The sequence below is a fragment of the Diadema antillarum genome, unplaced genomic scaffold (assembly GCF_040938485.1).
Source record: "Diadema antillarum isolate AM-2024a unplaced genomic scaffold, OU_Dant_1.0 scf00000170, whole genome shotgun sequence".
Lineage (NCBI taxonomy): Eukaryota > Metazoa > Echinodermata > Echinoidea > Diadematoida > Diadematidae > Diadema > Diadema antillarum.
This window is the reverse complement of record NW_027271059.1, coordinates 789,206-814,340: the sequence shown is the minus strand read 5'-3', so window position 1 is coordinate 814,340 and position 25,135 is coordinate 789,206. Positions and strand designations below refer to the sequence as shown.

At 40.3% G+C, this 25,135-nt stretch overlaps 1 protein-coding gene and 1 pseudogene across 1 annotated transcript in view; one reads left to right on the top strand and one right to left on the bottom strand.

Annotated features, from left to right (window-relative positions):
• The window catches only part of LOC139722680 (uncharacterized), an 85,443-nt gene that overhangs the window by 32,421 nt on the left and 27,887 nt on the right, over nucleotides 1-25,135 (top strand). The window contains exons 2-3 of the mRNA XM_071633974.1: nucleotides 5,833-5,874; nucleotides 8,360-8,530. Of these exons, the coding sequence (XP_071490075.1) occupies nucleotides 5,833-5,874; nucleotides 8,360-8,530 (213 nt within the window). The remainder of the gene's footprint in view (nucleotides 1-5,832; nucleotides 5,875-8,359; nucleotides 8,531-25,135) is intronic.
• LOC139722761 (uncharacterized) lies at nucleotides 9,568-12,383 on the bottom strand (annotated as a pseudogene).

Sequence of the window (25,135 nt, the reverse complement as noted above, 5' to 3'; positions counted from 1 at the left end):
TGTGTTTGTGTGTGTGTGTGTGTGTGTGCCTGTGTGCGTGTGTGTGTGTGTGTGTGTATGCATGTGTATACTGACGCTAAATGGGATACATAAACGAACCTATTAATTATAGGTTACAGTGATAGCCCTCATCTGCAAAATGTCTTATGAAGGCTCCGAAGGAAAAACAAATGTAATGTCTGGCTGTAGACAAGAGCTCTGATGATGTAAGGTGAGCACCTTCAGCTCAAGAATGCTCAGAAATCCCAGATTTCTGCCATGGTAGCTTACTTCCCCAAAGAATGACTGTGGCACAGTACAATGCTGTAATGTGTAAGTGAAGTCTCTTGCAGCCGGCGTTTATTAAGCCCCCCTATAGGGCTCTAGAAATTAATCTGGAAGGTACTCAAAATGTATGGATACAACATTAATCTTTTAAACAAGAGAACGGCCTGAACAAAGTCTGAGGTCGAGATACCAGACATTAAATAGGCTAACATATGCAAGTTTAGCGTTGCCACAAAGTGATCTGGGTCACCAAAAATGGTGAAAGTTTGTGATTCCTGGAAACCATCGATGATAAGAATTTAGTCATCAAAATTATCATTTGGTGCTTTCGGAACCAGCAAAAAATAAATAATAGTAAGATATTACGATATTACTTAGGATTACCATCTGCTAATAAATGTCTAATATAACATTTAATAAATTCAAAGATAATACCAAATCAATATGGGTATTGATAAATCACTGGGCTTTCATTGTAGAAGTACTTCTAAGAGACTGAGTGAATTTTTGAACAAAAACGATATTCTTCATGGATATCAATTTCGCTTTAAGTTATAGTTCATTTCATGTTATCGCAAAATTTATATCATTACGGGATCAAGACTCCCATTAAAAATTGATAAATTATCTTCCAGATGCAAACATTTTTAATTCTCAGTTGTGATTGCACCAATCTAAAACAAGTTAAATGTGGAGTACCGAAGGGCTAAGCGCTAAGATCCCTAGAAATATATATATATTTAAGAGCTATGCTCCGTTTTTAAGATCTTCAAGATCTAGGATTTATTATCTTTCACGGCGTTCTTCTTCTACTGATTCGTTTACTATGTATATATATATATATATATATATATATATGATATTAACCATGTTCAACTCAAAATCTCCATTACATACTATTTGCCTATGATATAAGGATCATGTTAATGTTCAACCATGTGAATACAGTAACTAACTGAGAGCAAATAAACTAAAACTAATTACAACTTATACCCCTTTCAGGTAATCGTGGATGCGGATAATAGGAGCAATAAGTCGTAAAATTTTGATTACATGAACGGAAGAGGAGTAAAAAAGTGCGCATTATTTTGATGCTGCTATTATGCGCATTATTGCAGCATGAGGAGTTGATCGAGAATACATGAACGCGTTTTACGACTTATGCGCACTAACATTCCACAGTTCGGTCAAAGGTCACTCGATTTCCCGCACAACCGCTGATTGCTGAGCTTGAGCGAGAGCTGTGCATACACGTGAGTATATATCACCGGAAACATTACGTCATTATAGAGGCGTGCCCAGTAACCATGACAAATACTCCCGTCTTTCGCACCGTTATATGAACGGGCGCTCGTAAAAGTAGTGCGCACTTCATGGGATATATGAACGCGATTTTGATTACTTCATCCGCATTATTTGGATGCGGATAATTGAACCGCGATTACCCGAAAGGGGTATCATTCGCAACTCGCACCGTTATTGAAAAAGAATTGAATAAATATTGCAGAAATGAGAAAATAGATAGAGTGTCTATAATGTCGAATCTTTACGGGTGTTAGTTGATAGTAAGCAAATAATCAACGTTGGTGAAGGTGATGGGACAAACTATCACTTCCGAGGCGATCTGGATGTAGCTATCTTTCCGAAGCGCAGCTGAGGAAAGATAGCGTACACATTCAGATCGCCGAGGAAGTGATAGTTTGTCTCATTGCCTGAAACTAAAAGTTGATTATTTGCTTTATATTCCACATCAAGGGTCCTAGAAATACCCATTTTATCCCACATCTGAAACCGTTTTAGCTGTCTTTAGGTATCCTTAGGGCTTATAGGCTACGTGTGCGCGTAGATAACAAAACAATGAATTTGCTACGCGCACCGCTCGGCACTGAAGTGAAAGTGCGTTGCACTGTGTACTATCAAGTGACCTAGTTAAATGATAGACCACAGTGCAACGCACTTTTATTTCGCGCGTACTCATCTCGCGTTAAGACTGTATGGACTGCCAGAGATCAGCAAAACAAACAGCTGTCTTTATAGATGACAAAACAATGAATTTGCTGCGCGCACCGCGCGACACTGAAGGGAAAGTGCGTTGCACTGTGTACTATCAAGTGACCTAGTTCTTCTCAGGTGATGTGATGGGCAAAACTACGCTTTATCACGTGATCAGCTCTTGACCAATCCTATAGCAAGATTCTTAGTATGTGGAATATAATCATTGATAATTTATGTCAACTTTGTCCAGAAATGTTAATATCTTATACAGAATACAATTTCTTCCTCAAAATATCTTAAAGATGGTATGTCATTTACTTGCCTCATGCTATGTTTATCATTGCGATGTTGCCTGGGGTTTTACTTCAAACAAAAATATAGAGCGTGTTAAAAAATTACATAAAATGGGCTTTTAATTCACTCTCCACATTTGTCCACCAGCATACCTCTATTCTTAGAAACAAAATGGCTTCCTATCAAACAATCGATATCATTCGAAAAGTGCTAATTTTGTTTTGAATTACGTAACAACATTTTACCTAAAGTATTTAATGATCATTTCACGTTGAATTGTTCCGTTTATAATAACGATACTACAAATGCCCAAAATATGCATTATCAATTCAACTACGCTTTTATGTCATAGTTTTTCATATTTCAGACGTTTGGAATAATCTACCAAGTTTGGATAAATGTTTTTTTTTAAATTTATTTATTTGTGTGTTTTACAATGACATCGCAAGTTGTGTGAGGGATAATCATAGGTCAGTGGGGTATTTTAAACGATAGGGGGGGGGGGCATTCGCTAAAATAATCCCTTGTCGCCTTATAAATCAGCCATAAAAACACTTGCGTCTGGACCTGCTAGCTTTTATTCCATTGCAACTTTGATGTCTCAAGGTATTACTCTCTCCACTACTTACTAAAAATATCGAAAACATATTGAGATCCGAGAATTGAATATAACTAATCAAGTAATATGGAATAATAGATACATATTGTGTTGTGGGAAACGCATGTTGAGTACACAGATAACAGATTTTTTTTTCTCTCTGAAAATAATGGATATGTTACGTGAATATAGTCGACGAATACATTGGAAATTCCAAAGATAAAGGACTACAGTTTACGGAGTATTCCACTCTTCTTAATTGTAATAAGATGCCAGGCGAGTAGAAGCTTGTTTTTTAACCAAAATTATAACCCTTTGTTAAGACCACTCTGCACCCTAATTACGATACACTGTATATTCTTTTTTTTTTAGATGGATAAAACTACACAATGGAACGTCAAAACAGTTATACAATATCTATTCATAATTCAACAATCTCGGAAAATAATGTTTTTAATCGTCTTTGTGATATCACACGTGATTGCTGTCGTAGCGTGAGGGAAAAAACAAAAGAACAGCCCTTAGATTACCAGCTAGTCAGACTATTGAGTCAAGTAGGGGCATTCACACTTGCGTAAGAGTTGCATAGTATTGCGTACCGACTTCGCCGAGGTTATAACTTACCCTACGCCGGCCTACGTCACAATACGTCGAGTGACGCAAAGGGACACGTGGGGTACGCAAAAAGAATGGAACATGTTTAATTTGTTTCTGTACTTTCGGCGTAAAGCACAGGACGCAAAGATACGCAGTATAACGCAACATTACGGTACTGTGCGCAGTAAAGCGCAACACTACGCTACTTATATGCCAATGCCTATGCAACATTATGCTACCCTACGCCATTAAAGGGGAAGGCTAGTAACTGATCAGTGGGAATCAGTGGGAATGGTGGAGGGTGATTGTTCCAATCCTTGTGGCATTCATTTAAGAGTACATCATATATCTATTGTTGTGTGAAAATGTTTTGCTTCAGAATGGTCTCATATTCAAGTAATGTGCAGTTTAATGTTTCTAGGTTAGCGTGCCTGGTCAGTGACGGGGCATTAATGTGCACATTACTTGAATATGAGACCGTTCTGAAGCAAATAATTTTCACACAACAGTATATATGTAATGTACTCTTAAATGAATCCCACAAGGATTGGAACAATCATCCCTCAGTATTCGTACTGATTCCGACTGATCGGTTACTAGCCCTCCCCTTTAAGCAGGGTTCCCACTTAGCCGAGTTGGAGTCCCGAGTTGTGCCGAGCTGCGCGAGCTTGAACTCGCGTGAACTCGCGTGAACTCGCGTGAAATTTGTCAGTTTTAATGAGCTGCGCATGAGTGATCTACGAGGCAACATCGACATTACTACGATAGCGGTACGAGTGATCCGAGCATGATACGAGTCACACCGATCTTGGGGCGAGTTGTGATGACCTGTGTACGACTTAAATCGAGCTTTCATCGAGTTATAGAGAGCTTGTTACGAGCCCAATACGAGCCCGTTACGAGTCCGTTATGAGTTCGCGCAATCCCTGTGAAATGTGAATAATTCCATATCAATAGGTCAGTTCAATGCACTTTGAATAAGCGAACACAAAACTCGTTGTAAGTCGCAGAGCTCCATCTAAACTCGCGCTAATTTCGAGGGCAACTCCCCCTACACATACTGGTAGTAGGTTCGTAGTGCTCGTATTGCACTCTTTAAAACTCGAGCAGAACTCGCGTATATTTATACTTGAAGGTGGCGAGTTACGAAGAGTTCATCGCGAGCTTCGTCCGAGTATTGAGAGTTTGTTACGAGTAGTACGAGTATATTACGAGTTTAAAAGAGTTCAGCACGAGTAACTTCGAGTTAGGGAAAATTTTGAACATGTTCAAAAATTTTTGAACCACTCGCGAGTTCACGGGGAGTTTTGCAGATTGACTACGAGTTTCGCGAGTTGTCGCGAGTTATCCCGAGTTACATGAAGAGCTTTACGCGAGTTAGCGCGAGTTCCCCTTTGAGGCAACTCGCCACAACTCGCCAAAGCTCGGCACTGTAACTCGGCTAAGTGGGAAGCCTGCTTTACAGTGCCGAGCTTTGGCGAGTTGTGGCGAGTTGCCTCAAAGGGGCACTCGCGATAACTCGCGTAAAGCTCTTCATGTAACTCGGGATAACTCGCGACAACTCGCGTAACTCGTAGTCAATCTGCAAAACTCCCCGTGAACTCGCGTGTGGTTCAAAAAATTTTGAACATGTTCAAAATTTTCCCTAACTCGAAGTAACTCGTGCTGAACTCGTACAGCTATCGTAGTAAACTCGATGGTGCCTCGTAGATCACTCATGCGCAGCTCATTAAAATTAACAAATTTCACGCGAGTTCACGCGAGTTCACACGAGTTCAAGCTCGCGCAGCTCGGCACAACTCGAGACTCCAACTCGGCTATGTGGGAATCTTAATCCTTTGAGACTGGATTCAAGGATTTATCACACCACTTCTTTTTCTCATTCTTGTGGTCACTTGCTTTCTGACTTTCATGAGTACGCGGCCAATTCGGCGTATCATCGGTATGCGACACTATACGCAACTCTACCCAGGTCCGGTGGATATATTGTAAAAATGACTCGAAAAAAAAGACAAAACATTGTTTTTGCCTGCTCGAGGATTCTTCATATTTAGAGTCATTGCTTGGTTAACAGCAACAAGGTGTTATCTCCGTAAGCAGAGAGAGTATAACCGCAAGACCGGGCGCAAGGATGGGCGCTCTCCACTTTCTTTGCCTCCCCCCCCCCCCCCCAATATCCCTAACTCTCCCTCCTTCCCTCTCTCCATCCCACTCCATTTCTATATTTAATTCGGAGTTTTTCGTTGTCATTCACACTGGTGAATTGACTGTTTTGTCTTGCCCTTGTGATTGCAGTGGCTAGTGCATCCCCCTCGGATTGACGGAGAGATCAAGAAAATTGCACACCATTAGCCCAAGGCTGGTTTATGCTCATTCACATGAACGTCTATGGTCAATGCACTAATCACCCAGTCTAATAATATCAGTGACGCTTTTTCTTTTCGCTCGGTTTTTCAGTGTATCGACGTTCACACAGGTTGTGCTGCATTAATATTATTCAAGAACTGAAGCAGACGTCTTTATTTCTATTGATGTCAAGAATGATTGATTTTGTGATATGTGTCCACTGAGAAATGTGAAGATAAGAATATATCTTTGCAGGGATGCCAAGTTCAAAAAAAAATTTCATGAGTGAGATTTTCATGACTCGGCATCTCGGCATGGGAATGTGCGCGCGAGCGAGGGTGTTGGGAGGGTTTTTTTTTTTTTCCCTGTGGCCCGAGTCCCACGGTAGGGAGCTTTTTCAATATTTAGCTCTTAATGGTGCGATCAGGTGCATACTTAAGTGACCATAAGACAAAAGGGAAATATACCTTCATTTGCAACTACACATGTATCACTTTAATCTTTTGAGCTATGCTCATTATTATAGGCCCAAGTTGCAGATTTCGCCTGATGCGTGAGAAAAATGGGTGCCATGCGTGAGATCGTGAGTTGGCCCCTAAATGCTTGAGTCTCACGCAGAATGAGTGAGACTTGGTAGTTCTGTCTTTGTTCCTTTAATCAATGAAATCCAAAAATATACACACAAAAGTAATCTGCCAACTTTAGTTGTTTTTGTTGTTGTCTTGAAGACCTAAAATATTTTTCTTCTTGGTCCTTTGTTCTTTTTTATAATTGTAAGAATGATTTTGATTGATGAGGCTACTTTGTATATCGTACATCTGTTACTTATGTCCATGGGATCACTATCAACAGGCCTCCATCATATGCTTTTGGTGATTATCCCACTAAGATTTGCATGCTTTCATCTGTCTTAATGATCAATGTTTTTATAATGCCTACACATTTTATGTTTGGAGCTTTTATACGCTGTTCAAAGAAATGAGGTTACTTGACTGAGCAACTGCTGACAAAAAGCGAATTAGACTCAACTCTATAAAGCCCAAGCTATTTTTACTACTCCCAGGCCCAAGGGGGAAGGGGGCACATTGTGCGCCCCCCCCCCCCCCCATATAGCTTCTTTATCACTGATGCATCATTGTCATAATTTGCACATGAGTAAAGCAACACATACTAGTACTGTACATGACCCAACCTTTGGACTTTCTCAAGGTCCCTTCTTGAGGGCGTTATTCACCAAATAACATATCATATGGTATTGTATTATTTTTCATAGAGAAATACATGGGAGATATGCTAAATCATGGATTTTCTGTATGATTTCTTTACCCCAGTATATCCTGTCTTTATTTCAGACCAATCATTTTCATATTCGCCACAAAAGAAAAGCAAGTCAAACTTCACTATTAATTTGTTATGGTTGAAATTTCTCAATGTTACCACATGGGGGCGCTATGCATCACAATATGAAAAAAAAAATATACGAGACCTATATTATGTATTGTTTGGGATAAGCACGTATACGTATCATATTTCATATTTTCATAATATTGGGATTTTGAGTTTCCAGATTGATAATTATGATGAACAAAGTGATGCTACAGGCGAAACTTGTGGAAGATTTAAAGTGACACAAAATAAAAACAGGGTAGTCTTTGAAAATACTATGTCCCTTGGACTTTATAAAGGGTTAATGGTGCCACGGAGACTAGCCGACGATATTAGATGTTATTGCAGGCTATGAATATAACTTATAATCTGTACCCTAGTCATGCATGTACAGCACGATTTTCATCAGCCATTTCCAAACTTCTTTAGGAAGGTGGTTAGGCGGGAGGGAGGCGAGGGAGAGGGAGAGGAGAGAGAAAGGGGATCAGGGAAGGGGTGAATGAAGGTGATGGATTTCTTGTTATTTTCTCCTTCCTTAGGAAGGTATACCACTTAAGGAAGTACATACCCTGATGACGAGGTCGTTGATGATCACGCTATATTATTTTGATACCATCATGCAGAACTTTTTGAAACATTAAATCAATAAGAGTAGAGTAATTACATTATATGCGTTCACCTTTACGGTTTAGAGGAGGGACAAATTTCAGAATGAGAATTCTACCGCTATTTTTTTTTTTCGGGGGGGGGGGATGTTTCTGTGGTCCGGTGAAAATTTATTATATCCTGAAAGTTTGGTGGCATTCAAAGTATTGCCATGAGGCTTTTAAAAATATTTCTAATAAAGTATCATCCCTCCTTTGATTTTTTATTAAGAACTCTTCAATTGTGACTTCGAAGACCCCCGCTCTTCCTTGTGCGGCTTTCGAGTGACGTTCCCGCAGAAGAAGCTTGAACATCGCACTGAGCAGTGGGACGTGAGGAGGGCGTCGACGGGGCGCGGAGGGGACGGTCCTTCAGTGGACCGCACTTTGAACACTGGGCAAGGTAAAGCATTATATTTCTATATATTTTCTAAGAACGAATCTTCGAAAGACATGTCGTCTCGAAAAGCTCTAGCTTTTTACCTCAACAATATCGTTCCTACGATTATTCTTCTCGTAATGCTGGAAGCATAACAAAATGGTCAAATATTGCAGAAATTGATTGGTAGTTTGCAAGTAAGGGTTTCATAAGCTATTTTCACTAAGTTTGAGGGTGTGTATTTTTGGTCTAAATGGGAGTGTCCGAGAGAACAGCATGTCAATAAAATAGCGATGTGAGGTTGTGTTGAACCCACACACCACACACAATCTAAACACTCCATAATAAAGACGTCATGTATAGAATTGCCTGTTCTCAGGGAGTTCGAGATTGTATGTATGTTTCATCTAGTGGTTTTAAAGCGTTGAGCTGGTCAATATTTGGCAAACATGACGAAGATCCAGGTTTCTAAGTAAACGGGTCATATAGCCATAAATAGGTTATTTATTTGTTTCAATGCCCGGTGATTTATCTCGCTGCTGATGATGATGTAAGCATAGCATTTTTCCATGAAGGCAGCATCATCGACCATAGGAGTGTAGCTTGCAAGGTTTAACCCGTGGACATTTTGTTGTCAAAATAAGGTCGCATACAACGAAATTACTTTCTGTACACTACCATGGCAGTTTTACTCGGAGGAAGATTGGGACAGAATTAATCTTCTTTTGATCTTCAAAGAGCGGTAATTCCCTGCATACACTACATGGTACGCCTGTCTCGGAATTAATGGTTGCCTATGGGTCAGGATGTAGACCCTACAAATTGACGTCTGATGGGAACAATCGTTCTAGAAATCCTATCTAGAAGGAAAATGTATTATAATAAAGCAAGGAAAATGGGAATATCACCAATGTGTCACTATTTTCAATGGCATGGCAATTAAATCCACGGAACACGTTTCCGTCAAGTCACAGTCAGATAGCTCCATGGTCAAATGCAGCACTGTGAAATCCGCATCTTTGGAGCCAATCCAAAAGTTGATTTGACGATCTCATGAATGCTCACCAAGGCTCGACCTTCTTCAAGGTTTTCCTCTTGTAGAAAAAAAATAGAAAAGAATGACTCAATACAAGTTGGAAGTAGGATAGGTTTGAGCGCACTTTCCCATTAGGTGTGACAGACAGCTGAATATAGGCTTTTCCAACAAGATCTACAACAATGCATTCAAATGATAACCAAAATTGCGTCGACTTATATTCATAGACATTTTTCCCTTCGACAAAATATGTAACACTATAGGCAAACAAAGCCCACGAGACCGACACTAGGCAAAGAAGGCCCACGAGACCGACAGGATGAACAGCATTATCTACAAACCAATAGAGAGTGCGTAATATGTAGACAATTTGTCCTGGGGGTTTCACACCGGGCTTTGGGTAACTATACACAGCCCAGCCGCTGTATAAATAACGACAGGGCTGTACCGGAGCGGCCCACTAACACAGAGCAAGCTCAGCGTGAATTTTACGATCGCGTTGAATTTTGATACTTGGCATCATTTCTTGTCATCATTTCTTGTCACCTCAAACTCATTAAATGTAATCTTCATTAATGACACCCATACATAGCTATGTTATCGATATTGACATACACATTTTACAACTTTTACCGATGAAGGCGGTTTCGTGGGAGCATGACCGTGCTTTCTAACTCTCCCATGCGAAGACGCAAACACATAAACGTGCACATTAATCACTGTGTTTTACTTCATTTACAAGCATATCAAAGCCACGAAACCGGTAATTACAATTTGTGCCAGCTTAGATGCATGTAATGTCATAAGCAGCTGGGTAGTTGGCATTTTTTTTTTTCAGAGGAGGTTGAATCCGAGCAATGGATTAATTGTTTTAATTTCTAGTCATTGTATCACCTTCCCATTTTGTTTGTCTGTCTTTCTCTCTAGTGTCTCTCTCTATCTCTCTTCCAATCTTTTTTGGAGGATCACTATGGACTTTAGATTTAGATTTTATTCGACTCTTCCGACCCCATCCCGGGGTATGAGAGTACAACACATAAATACAAGATATGGTTATAACAATATCAAAAAAATACATGTTTGTGACATATTACAATGATGTATATAAAATAGTCTATACCTACAAAACATATATACAGTGATATACAAATTGGCAAGCAAGGTTAACTAATCGTATGAACCATACGACCAAACAATCGTGACATACAACTACAAAATATATACTAGAGATCGAGTATCACTGGATGCTTAATTTTTCTACCACTACGAGTTACAATATTTTCTTTCTTGACAACAGTACACTCAATTTGTTCAGGCTTCTGCAAATTTGCAAAATATGACATGATCATCCTCACAAATAATACTAATCTTTTAAGCTGTCCTAAATGCGAGCATGAAAATAATCTGGACATGTGTAATGAGCATGGACGTTTAACCAAATAATGATTGCTTAAATATAACTGCCTTTCCTTTTCAAAGAAGGGGCATACGAAAACATAGTGAAATTCATCATCCGTTTCATGCCTATCACAACAAGGGCATTGAACATCCCTTTCATCAAATGACTGTACAAATCTTCTATCATTAACTGGCAACTGATTTGACCTACATCTAAAACGACTCAATGAAATTCTATCCCTCTTACTCAACTGGACTAAATACCTTTCAAAGAGACTATTCGTCTTAAAAATCCTATAATTTAAACATACTCTATTTGACCAAACATTTGCCATCAAATCCTGTTTAGACATATCACTTAATCTCAGCTTCAAGGTGCTCAATATCCAGTTATTACTAAATCCTTCCCCTTTTCTTAGCCATACAACACCAAGACCAGTATTGTTTAAAATTTCCTCAATATGAGATATCCACTTAGATACAAAAGTCGTGTCATGTTGACTTATTAATCTTTGGAGTGTATAAAACCTGAATGAATATTTAGCAGAAGAACCCTTTATGATCCTCAGCCAAAAGCTAACCATACGATATTTAACAGTATTAGCCAGTCGTGTTCTCCCGGTTTCTGCATATACCATACAATCTGGTGTAAATTTATTTACACATAACAACGATTTCAAGAATTTCCTATGAAAAATTTCGATTTGACTCAAATCCTCAAAACCCCAAACTTCACACCCGTACAATAGTATTGGTAACACTAACTGATCAAACAGTTCGCATTGAATATCCACAGGAAGCTTGAGTTTCTGAACCTTTAGTGACATAGAAAAAAGTGCTTTCCTTGCCTGTGTCACCTGTTTAGAAATAGCCTTCTTAAAACTTCCATTGTAATTAAATTGAATACCTAAATAAACAAAATCATCCACCACATCAAGTTTGTCTTCACCAAAAAAGTGAACAATGGAAAGTTACGTACTTTGCCTCTTGAGAAAATCAGGACTTTAGTTTTTGTAGTATTGACACTTAACTTCCAATCATACAATATCCATGCAATGCATTCAAAGCCAACTGAAGCTCTTCTGCACTGTCGGCTAAAATAAGAGTGTCGTCTGCATACAACAATGTATATAAATGTATAAAAAGATCCTCATTGACTTCTTTGTCTAAAATATCAACACAAACTTTTTCAAACAAAAACTGCAGTCCCTTGAAACGGCAACTCAAAAACGATTCAAAATCATTGAGATATAATGCAAAAAGCAGAGGCGATAAATTTTCACCCTGCCGTACACCAACATTGCACTGAAAAGCCTCAGAATGTTGACCACCTACTAATACACAAGATTTGGCTTGAGCATACATATTCTTTATAACTGTAAACACCTTACCATCCACCCCAGACCTCAACATTTTATGCCAAAGTGATACCCTATCAACCATATCAAAGGCTTTCTTAAAATCAATGAATGCACAATAAATTCGTTTGCGTTTAGACAAATATATATCAATCAAAGTTTTCAAAACAAAGGCGTGATCCATTGTAGAATATCCAGCCCGAAAGCCAGCTTGTTCTTCTCCAAGCATACCTTGATTATTAAGGTAAGTTGTTATCCTATGATTCAAAATAGAAGTGAATAACTTCCCCAAACAGCTTAAAAGTGTTATTCCACGATAATTATCTGGGTCTGTATCCCTTCCCTTTTTCTTAAAAATTGGTACTATAGTACCGAGACACCAGTCTTTTGGAACTAAACCACTTTCCAAAATTATATTAAAGTACATTGTAATACAATCCAAAACACGACTTGAACAATGTTTTAAAAATTCATTCCTATAATCAAATCAATACCACATGCCTTATTATTCCTTAACTTCTGAACCATCTTAATGACTTCATCAATTACAATTGGTGCATTAACTCATTATTACCTGCTGATCCATCCAAATCATACGCTGGAACTGAAATTAAATTTCGAACCGAATTCAGTTTACTAAAATGACGCACAAAATCGACCAAAGGAGCTCTCCGCAGTTGGTCCGCACCTGACAGTATCTAGCGCGTAGTTGCCCGGAGGTGCTCACGCAAGTCCGATTTAACCGCAGCCAAGTTTTGAGCATGACCAAAACTTTTTCCGGGTGAGTCACGGGAATGCCCGTAGAGGTCCACGCAGAACGCCAGTAGGAGACCCTTAGCGGCAGTACTTCCCAGGCAATTCCCACGCAGGTACTTCGCAGTCCCGTATGCAGCCAAGATAATGAAATTTTGTGAGATTTCAGCCATTCCATTAGAGGAATTCCTTCACTAAGTTGTCAGCCCCCACGCGACTGGTACAAAGGTCACACAGTATACTCGCAAGTATAACCCGTCCAGCAAGTAAGGCACATGCGCTGACTCGCACAAATCCTTTTCCGCCCTCAGGAATGTCCGGTATGCTAGAAAATCCCTACACGTAACAAGCCCGAGTAGCTTGCCCGGAAAGGTGTGACAGGGCCTAAACACGGTTGCGGGTAAAAAAATATGCTTGCGCACCTCCGGGCGACTACTTTTGAGATACATGCTAGGTACTGTCATGTGCGGATATCTACGGGGACCTCCGGGTAGTCAAAATTGTTCTTTGCAAGTCGCACGCAAGGCTGGCGTGACACGGCCTTTACGGCCATTCAGTATTTCTAGCATACCGGACATTCCTGAGGGCGGAAAAGGATTTGTGCGAGTCAGTGCATGTGTTTTACTTGCTGGACGGGTTATACTTGCGAGTATACTGTGTGACCTTTGTACCAGTCGCGTGGGGGCTGACAACTTAGTGAAGGAATTCCTCTAATGGAATGGCTGAAATCTCACAGAATTTCATTATCTTGGCTGCATACGGGACTGCGAAGTACCTGCGTGGGAATTGCCTGGGAAGTACTGCCGCTAAGGGTCTCCTACTGGCGTTCTGCGTGGACCTCTACGGGCATTCCCGTGACTCACCCGGAAAAAGTTTTGGTCATGCTCAAAACTTGGCTGCGGTTAAATCGGACTTGCGTGAGCACCTCCGGGCAACTACGCGCTAGATACTGACAGGTGCGGACCAACTGCGGAGAGCTCCTTGGAGTAAATTTGTTTCCCCGCAAGTCAAGCCGCAGAAGTTCCCCCGTACAGCTGGTATCTCACTGAGCGGCGAACGTTTGCGAACGTAGCGAATTTGAGATTCGCCAACTTTTCTGACGAATGTTTGCGAAAAATCAAAGTTCGCTTCTGCCATTAGCGACAGTTAGCGACTTTTAGCGATGTTTAGCGACAATTAGCAACACTTTAGCGAATGTTTGCGAAAGTGTTTGCGAACACAGGTGGCGACTATTAGCGAATGTTAGCAAATGTTAGCGACAATTTTGCAAATGTTAGCGACAGTTTTGCAAATATTAGCAACTGTTTGCAAATCCTTTGCGACAATTTTGCGAATGTTCTTGGACCTAGAAAAGTACCAGGCGATTGTGTATAGTAAGACCAGAAAACGACATAAAACCTTCCACTGAATTCAGATCTCTTGTGACAACCGTTCAAGATGGATTTCCAGGATATGGAAATAAATTTCTGCCAAGAAGAGGCTCAAGGTGTTGCTATCCTTGAAGAGCTGCTTTGTCAGGCTGCTGCTACAGCTATTAATTGTGCAGCATAAGAGAAATAAAATAAAGAAAAACAAGAAAGGAAGAAGAAAAGAAAGAGAGTCAGAGAGTGCTTGTTGCAGAGGACAGACTTTAGTCAGTATGAAAAGCTTTTGAAGCAATTACAATCATGATGGGGATGTCAAGAGCTTCAAGAACTTTCTTAGAGTGGAACCTTATCTGTTTCAGAAGCTTTTATATAGGAACCATGTGGTTACTTGTTCGCTAGCAGTGGCGAATCATATAAAAATGTTAGCGACACCGTATTACGACCGTTTGCGAATTCTTACGAGTGTTTTGCGAATGTTTGCGAATGTTTGCAAATGTTAGCGAAAATACAAATTCGCAAAGGTTCGCAAAGAAATTTTGAACATGTTCAAAATTTCTTTGCGACAAGAAAAACTGTTTGCGACAATAAAAACCGTTTGCGAACTTTTTTGCGAATGTAAACGAACCTTTTGCAACCGTTTACGAACCCTGGCGAATTCCCAAATTCGCTACGTTCGCAAACGTTCGCCGCTCAGTGAGATACCCCCTTACGGTATGACAAGGCATGAATGAAAATTGCAAACATTCTTGTTCGCCCGCTGAAAATATTCTACGTGCTGGAAACTACCTCCCCGCCACAAGCCCGCGTTATGGTGTGACACGGCCTTAACTTCCAGTACTCCTGCGGGCTATCCTTTTTAAGTATACGAAGGTGATCATGCAGTGATTTACTATATGCCTTATTCTTCCTTCTCAACAATTTCTTGTAACTACTAGCAACAGTCTTAATGTCGGCCAGCATTTGCTCCTTCTCTCTCATAGGTTTCCCTTTACACTTCCGTTTAATCCTATTTTTGAAATTAAGATAATGCAATCTAGCCTGTACACACTCATTATCAAACCATGGCTTTTGTTCTTTGCGAGGTTTCCTAGGATTACCTATGCTACGAACCTTTTCCTCACAAATACCAACTTCTTTTCCAGCATTCATGAAAATATCACCCAACAACGCACTAAAGCTATCAATATGAGCTTGTGTGGATGACCTTTCTACCACCCTCAATTCACTCAACAAGGCATGAATATTCTGATCAAGCTTTAAACTGAAATCTAATGCCTTTTTACTATCCCACTTAAATGAAACATACTTGACATTCTGAAAGGTTTCATCCCTATGCTCAGACTTATTACCCACAGAATCATCAGAAACTTTAATATTAGAAATCGTCAAATTCAACGGGCAGTGTACATCAGAAATACATTTATCAAAAATATCCACTTCAAAATGAGTGATATATTGAAATAGGCCTGCAGATAGAATGACATAATCAACCACACTTTTTCCACCATTCTTATTGTAACATGCAAAATCCCCAACACCTTTATCACTGCCAAATCTTCCATTCACTATCTTCAAGTCAAGACTCTGGCAAATACTAATAAGTTGCCGACCATTATTATTTACAAAATTATCCATACTATGTCTTTTTGTAACATATCCTTCCTCTTGGAGTAAACTCTTATAATCAATATTGGACTCAGTTGAAAAAAAAAAAAGTATTATCGTATTTTTTAAAATCGTAATGTCTAGTATGGGATATCAAAGAGTGGCCAACAATATCTGATGCGAAACTTCATCTTGCCTCAATCCTATAGCTCACAAATTAAATCTGACAGGTGGTCATTTGTGTGCTATAAATACCGGCTGAGGTCGCTTTGGTCTACATTTGTCTCGTCACACGGCAACCTCTCCATTAAACATTATTTTGCCACTGAGTTGTCATCGTTGCCATAACAGCAAAATTTGAGCGACAACTTCAGAGGTTATTTTTGGAGAGACGAAGGCAGTGCTCTCTCTTCTTCCAGTAAAACCCAGAGGGACGTCTTGTATGAACGGAAGGAATCGATTTGGAATAGGTAGGGTTTATTGAGAATGGACAAAGCCAAGAAATGGATTTCTTGGGTGTATGTGATAAATCTTCGCTTTCTCTTCTTTATATGAAAATGAATTAAACTAGACTTTTATATTCCTAAATCTGTTGAACTTCTTTCCGAGTGGCTGTTACTGTGTACATTGTTGCTAAACATCTTGGGGACATGTTATCATAAGTTAAATTTGCAATAAAAAATCACGAGTAACCATAGTTTGACTTAAGCCAACCGAAACCCACCTAAAATGAGATAAGTATTGAAGAAAACAAAAATTATGCTGATATCACAGAATGATTTGCATATAAATTTACAGCGGAAAGGTCATCTATTGTGTACCAGTCTGTCAAATGTCGACTTGCCATGGCACCATTTAAGTAGGCCTACATGTTTGTTTGTTTGGTTTTTTTTTTTTCAACTGCAAAAAATGTGAGGGGAGAAAAAAATCACAAGGGATTTTAGGCGGAGTGTCATACAAACATTTACAGAACGGGATTGTGATAAAGTCGAGGAATTGAAAATGCTCTTCTGGCGTTCATATTTTATAGCATCATGCAAGCGCACAACTATACAAGGCACAACTTATTCACGCATTGACACTTCAGTGGAGGTGTGTAGAGCCCACTAATCTCAAAATCGCCCACTAATGTCAAAACAACCACTAATGTCATAACACGTCGACGACAAATGTCAAAATTTCCAAATTTACCGTAGGCCTAATGTCATGACGCGTCACAAGGGCGGATCCAGGAATTCCACAAAGGGGAGGCGCCTTTACAAAAATCAAAGGCTGGCGCGACCCTCCCCCTCCCCAATTTTCTTCTTTTTTATTTATGTTGTGTTGACACAATAAAGAGAGGGGGCACTTAAGGGGGATGCGCCCCCTCTATTAAATCCGCGATTGCGTCAATTACAAATATCAGTATTGGATAAACCACAAATGTCATAACCCGTCGACCACAATGTCATATCGCGCCACAGGGGCGGATCCAGGAATTCTGTAAAGGGGGAGGGGGCGGCGCCTCTACAAAAACTAAAAGCTGGCGCGACACTCCTCCTCCCCCCCCCCCCCCAATTTCTTATTTTTGTTTCTGTTGTTATAACATAATAATTATAGTGATTGTGCACCAGACGGGGATGCGGCCCTTCTCGATCCATCATTGCGTCAACCACAAATGGAAAAACCCATTGCTTCCATTAGAGGGGCGGATCCAGGAATTCCGTAAAGGGGAGGGGAGCCTTTACAAAATGAAAGGCTCCCCTCCCCCTTTTCTTCTTTTTATTTCTGTTGTGTTGACGAAATAAAGAGAGGGGGCTCTAAGGAGGGGGGGGGGTGCGCCTCCTCTAAATCCGCCATTGCGTCAACCACAAATGTCAATATTTGATTAACCACAAATGTCATAACACTTCGAACACAAATGTCATAACGCGTCACAGGGGCGGATCCAGTAATTTCGTAAAGAGGGGGGGGGGGAGCTTTACAAAATCGAAGGCTGGCGCGACCTCCCTTTTCTTATTTTTGTTTCTGTTGGTTTAACCTAATATAGTGAGGGTGCATTAGAGGGGGAAGCGCCCCCTTTCGATCCATCGTTGAGTCAAAATCAAAATCAAAATATGGGAAAACTCATTGCTTGAAATTATGGGGGCGTATCCAGGAATTTTGTAAAGGGGAGGCGTAATTCTTTACAAGAAAGTCAAAGGGTGGCGTGACCTTCCCCCTCCCCATTTTCTTCTTTTTATTTCTGTTTTGTTGACAAAATAGAGAGAGGGGCACTAAAGGGGGATGTGCCCCCTCATAATCCGCGATTGCGTCAACCAAAAGTCAAAATCGGGAATTAACCACAAATGTCAAAACACGTCGACCACAAATATCATATCGCGTCACAGGGGCGGATCCAGGGATTCCGTGAAGGGGGAGGGAGGTCGCCTTTACAAAATCAAAGTCTGGCGCGACACTTCCTCCCCCCCCCCCCCTTTCTCATTTTTGTTTCTGTTGTTTTAACCTAATAATTATAGTGAGGGTGCACCAGAGGGGGATGCGGCCTCTCTCGATCCATCATTGCGTCAACCACAAATGGAAAAACTCATTGCTTTGCATTACAGGGGCGGATCCAGGAATTCTACAAAGGGGAGGGGCGCCTTTACAAAATGAAAGGCTGGCGCGACCCTCCCCCTTTTCTTCTTCTTATTTCTGTTGTGTTGACAAAATGAAGACAGGGGCACTAAGGGGGTGCGCCTCCTCTAAATCCGCAATTGCGTTAACCGCAAATATCAATATTGGATTAACCACAAATGTCATAACACTTCGAAAACAAAATAGTGTCATAACGCGTCACAGGGGCGGATCCAGTAATTCCATAAAGGGGGGGGGGGGACTTTACAAAATCAAAGGCTGGCGGGACCCCCCCCCCCCCTTTTCTTATTTTTGTTTCTGTTGTTTTAACCTAACATAGTGAGTGTGCACCAGAGGGGGAAGCGCCCCCTCTCGATCCATCATTGCGTTAACCACACATGAAAAACTCATTGCTTGCATTACAGGGGCGTATCCAGGAATTCCGTGAAGGGGAGGCGCCTTTACAAAATCAAAGGCTCGTGCGACACCGCCCCATTTACTTCTTTTCATTTTCTCTTGTTTTAATAAAATATATAGAGGGGCACCATGGGGGATGCGCCCCCTCTCGATCTTTTTTCTCGGGTATCGCAGTTCTCGGCGTATCGCAATCCTCTGGTGTCGCGCCCTCATACGTCTTGTCGCGTACACTGAATCACCCCTACGAGTAAAAAGAGTCCAGAAGCTAGACTAGCATTACAGGGGCGTATCCAGGAATTCTGTGAAGGGGAGGCGCCTTTACAAAATCAAAGGCTCACGCGACACCACCACATTTTCTTCTTTTCGGGCATCGTGGGGGATGCGCCCCCTCTCGATCCATGATTGGGTCAACAAAAACAAAAATGACCAAACTCATTGCTTGCATTACAGGGGCGTATCCAGGAATTCCGTGAAGTGGAGGCCCCTTTACAAAATCAAAGGCTCATGCGACACCACCCCATGTTCTTCTTTTCATTTTCTCTTGTTTTAACAAAATATATAGAGGGGGCACCATGGGGGATGCGCCCCCTCTCGATCCATGATTGCGTCAACCACAAATGACCAAACTCATTGCTTCCATTACAGGGGCGGGTCCATGAATTCGGTAAAGGGAAGGGGGTGCACCTTTGCATAATTAAAGCCTGACGCATCACCCCATCTTTTTATCATTTATATTGTTTTGAAGAAAAAAAATAGAGGGGGCATCAGAGGGGGATGCGCCCGTCTCGATCCGCGATAGCGTCAACCACAAAATGTCAAAACTCATTGCCTGCATTACAGGGGCGGATCCAGGACTTCTGTAAAGGGGAGGCGCCTTTATAAATCTAAAACCTGCCGCACCCCCTATTTTTCATTTCTGTTGTTTCTGTTGGTTTAACCTAAAAATCGGGCATTAACCACAATGTCATAACACGTCGACCACAAATGTCATATCGCGTCACAGGGGCGGATCCAGGAATTCCGTAAAGGGGAGGGGGGCACCTTTACAAAATCAAAGGCTGGGGAGACACTCCCCCCACCCTTTCTTATTTTAGTTTCTGTTGTTTTAACCTAATAATTATAGTGAGGGTGCACCAGAGGGGGATGCGCCCCCTCCCGATCCATCATTGCGTCAACCACAAATATCGAAACTCATTGCTTGCATTACGGGGCGGATCCAGGAATTTCGTAAAGGGGAGGCGGCTTTACAAAATTAAAGTCTACAGCACCCCCCCCTTTTTTTTGTTGTGTTAACCAAAAAAAAAAAAAAAAAAAAGAAAGAAAAGAAAAGAAAGGGTGCACCAGAGGGGGATGCGCCCCCTCTCGATCCATCATTGCGTCAACCACAAATACCAAAACTCATTGCTTGCATTACGGGGGCGGATCCAGGAATTCCTTAAAGGGGAGGCGGCTTTACGAAATAAAAGCCTGGCGCGACCTCCCCCCCCCCCATTTTCTTCTTTTTATTTCTGTTGTGTTGACGAAATAAAGAGATTGGGCGCTAATGGGGGGATTGCGCCCCCTCTCAATCCGCGATTGCGTCAACCACAAATGTCAAAATCGGGGATTAACCACAAATGTCATAACGCGTCGACCACAGATGTCAAAATTTTCAAACTAACTGCAAATGTCATAACGCGTCACAAGGGTGGATCCAGGAATTCCGTAAAGGCTGGCGTGACCCCCCCCCCCCCCCCCCCATTATCTTATCTTTATTTCTATTGTTTTAACATACCATAGTAAGGGGGAACCAGAGGGGGAAGCGGCCCCTCTCGATCCATGATTGCGTCAACCTCAAATATCAAAACTCATTGCTTGCATTACGGGGGCGTATCCAGGAATTTCGTAAAGGGGAGGCGGCTTTACAAAATAAAAAGCCGGCGCGACCTTCCCCCCCCCCCCCCCATTTTCTTATTATGCCTCCGCCACGAAGTGGTGCCGGAGGCATTATGTTTTCTGGTTGTCCGTCCGTCCGTACGTCCGTCCGCTTTCGTTTACGCGATAACTTGAGTAATATTTGCTGGAATTTTACCAAACTTGGTCCAAGTATGAAGTATGATCGGGCAATTATTTGATTAGATTTTGGGTGAAATCGGCTAAAGTTCAAAGGTCAAAGATCAAGGTCAAATCATGAAATCGTATCCGTTTACGCGATAACTCAAGACTGGATGGAGCAAATTTCACCAAACTTTATGGAGGATGATGTATGATGGGACAATTACTTGATTAGTTTTTCAGTGAAATCGGACAGAGGTCAAAGGTCAAAGATCAAGGTCAAAACCTAAATTGTATCTGTTTACGTGATAACTCAAAACTGGATGAAGCAGCTTTCACCAAACTTTGTCCAAGAATGATGTATGATGGGACAATTAGTTGAGTAGATTTTAGTGACATTGGCAAGAGGTCAAAGGTCAAAAGGTCAAGGTCAAATGCTACATATGTTGCAATTTCCCCATATCTTTGCAATGCCCGAAGGTATTTCCTTGAAACTTGGTGTGAACATGTACTACTGCGTAAAGATTCTCCAGAGAGAGTTTCATGTCATAAGGTCAAAGGTCAAAAGGTCAAAGGTTAGGTGAAAATGTTGCAATATCAGTTTCCTCGCAAATGGTTCAATGTATCTTCGTGGAACTTGGTATATACGCATGTACTGTCCGGCAGGTATTATCTAGGGAATTTAGGGGTCATGGGTCAATAGTCATGGGTCAAAGGTCAAGGTCAACTCCTCAAAATTTTACTATTTCCCTCATATACTAGTATATGCAATGCTTGCATTATTAGTTTCAAAACTTAATACATGCATTGCCTAATGGAGATTCTCCGGGAATCTGGTTCCCCTCACTATAGTATGTTAAAACCACAGAAATAAAGGTAAGATAATTTTTTTTTTTTTTTTTGGGGGGGGAGCACGCCAGCCTTTGATTTTTTTAAGGCGCCCCTCCCCTTTACGGAATTCCTGGATCCACCCCTGTAACGCGTTATGACATTTGCAGTTAGTTTGAAAATTTTGACATCTGTGGTCGACGCGTTATGACATTTGTGGTTAATGTGGGGGCTTCCCCCTCTCGTGCACCCTCACTATATTAGGTTAAACCAACAGAAACAAAAATATGAAAAGGGGGTCGCGCCAGCCTTTGAATATGTAAAGGTCCCCCCCCCCCCTTTACGGAATTCATGGATCCGACCCTGTGTCGCGTTATGACATTTGTGGTCGGCGTGTTATGACATGAAATATTGTGGTTAATCCAATATAGTCTAGTGGGATTTGGGGAAAATGTGACTGTTAGAGGCATTTTTTAGTAAAAGTTGGGAACCGGTCTATTTTGTATAATTCAAGTACGCTGAATCCAAAAATTCCGGTTCCCAAGCGGAATTTTTAGTCTAAGAGCATCTAATTTGCATAAACAAAATGGCCGCCAATTCATTGATTTTTAAGGTGTTTCGATGTTCTAATTTTCATAAAATCTCCCTAGACATGCAGAAATAGTAATAATTTCAGAAATTAAGGTGCAAAGGCAATAGCTTGGTCATCAATTGTTCATAAATTTTACTTATATATGCAAATTAAGAAGTGAAATATGCAAATTAGGAGCTGCCGCTGATACAGCAATGTGTAGTATACTATACACGTGCATATATATACCTACGTGTTCACTTCTGTTTTTAATCATTTTAACAAGTTATCGGGCAAACCAAAAGTATTTGGTGTCGCCAAAGTCGAATCAAAATTAACCAATTCAAAAGAATTCAATAAATTCAAAAGAATTGAATTACACATATGCAAATATCTAGATGCAAATTGGTATACAAGAGGATACATAACTGGCAGGATTCTAGATTCTACAACGTATTGCCGCAATATATGGATCTGAATCATAAATCTGATGATAGTTTTCATTGAATCAAGACCGGTTCACGATTCCTAGTGTGATAAAGAACCAACTTAAAGTATTGAAATAAAATATGCATCTCATTTGCATAATAAATCATGCAAATATTTTTCAATTTTCTCAACATATTTTCCCCTAAAACAAAGTTTTACTATCGAAATGCACCTTGGCATAGTGAAAAAAATAGATATGCTATCGGTCAAACAAAGTGTACATGGTGTCATCTGAGCCCGAGGAAAATCAAGTACTGGAAGCTACCAATTCAGAATAAAAAAATCAATAAAGATATTTGCAATAACGTATGCAAATTGGTATGCAAGATTCTACAACACATTGCCGCGATTTATGAATCTGAATCATTATAGTTATGATATCAAGACATAAGTTGATGATTCTTTTGTGATAACGAGATACAAGAAAAAAACTATTAGAAATACCCTAATAATGTAGTTTGCATATAAATTATACAAACACTTGGCCATTTCTATGGATATATTCCCTTAAACAAAGTCTTGCTATCAAAATGTACCTTGGCGTCCTAAAATACAGCTAAGTTATCGGGCAAAAAAGTTGCACATTATGATGTCGTCAGAGTCCGAAGTAAATCAATTACTGGAATCAATCAATAAAGGAGAACTGAATGACATGAAAGGGAAATATGTTTGCAAATTGATATTCAAGAGGCCGTAGACCAGGCAGGTTTCGAGATTCTACAACGCACTGCCGCAATATATGAATATGTTTCATAGCAGTTATTACATCAAGACCTGTTACTGATTCCTGGTGTGATTACTATGATCTCATTTGCAATAATAAATTATGCAAATATTCACCCATTTTCTATGCATATCTACCACGAAAACAAGGTCTTGCCATCAAAGTTATCGGGCAATCACATCACTATACATTACTCTATGGATAAGTGCAATGTCACTTTATCCTTCCCTGCATGAACTTTGTCGTTTTCATTGGATAGATTGGTTTATAATCATTTTCAATCTGTTGAATTTAAAATCAAGTGGCAACTTTCATAAATCTCGTCATAATTTATGTTTTTTTTTCACCCCCTCTGCAGGCTCAAGCAAAAAAATAAAAAATGTAAGAAAAATCCTGGTATCTCGCGGACAGTGTCGGAAACAGAAACGAAGGATGAACGTTGTAAATCTAGTCATCAACACCTTTATATTTTGGCTGAAAGGAAACATAATCTGAGTCGAAAAGTCTATTTCTTTTAATCGAGCTAAATTGATCTACATTCATGCAAGGTTTGCATCATCACATTGTTGCTAACATGCACACACTGCTGTACATCGTAGGCCTGATTTGTGACATTTGCATCGAAAAATTCTGCATTGCTTTCGCATGCACATGAAATCATCTCAAGGTAACTTTGCAGGATTGGAGCTAGATATATCAGTTGTACAGGCTGTAGACAGACTGTAGATCAAAACCTTCCCACCCATTGTCTACTGGTGAAGAAAGATCAGGTCTGGCACAATGAGCAGGATTTTCTTCTTTTTATAATCTTTTTTTTTTTAAATACAAGAGTATTGTCGTTGAACTGCTTCTGCGAGAGTTCAGTATACTTTTGTCGGTAAAATGGCTGAATATATTTGTGCCAAACGAGCTTGTGTGATGCATCTTTTGAATCGAATATAAGTTTATTCTTATAAAGAAGACTGATAACAACCATGTTCTTTGAACCCTTTTATAGTTTTCTTCTCGTACAAGCAGCATCCTTGATGATTGTGAGTCATTGATCACTTGCTTTAATAAGAGTGCTACTGTCAGTATCAGTCTGGCAGAAAAAGCACAACTCCAGTATCTACGGAAGAAGGCCTCTGTAAGGTAGCTATAGGATCGATGTTATCTCTCAAGGGAACAAAAGTAACTTCATGTTCGCAAGGTGGTGGAAAGCCCATGTCCTCTATGAAAAGATCCATATCCTAATTCTTGGGCAGAAATTCAGATGAAACGTGGATATTTAAAAACTATACTTGATAAAGCATAATAATGAGAGGCAAAATGCCGACTATTACGTCTGATATGAAGTGGAATCTATTCTGTATGTTTCAATATGGTTTCTAACGAGTATCCATTATTCTTTAGTTCTTACAATCCACTGACCCTTAAAGTTAGATGCCCTGTTTGTTGAGAGTGTCATTTCTATG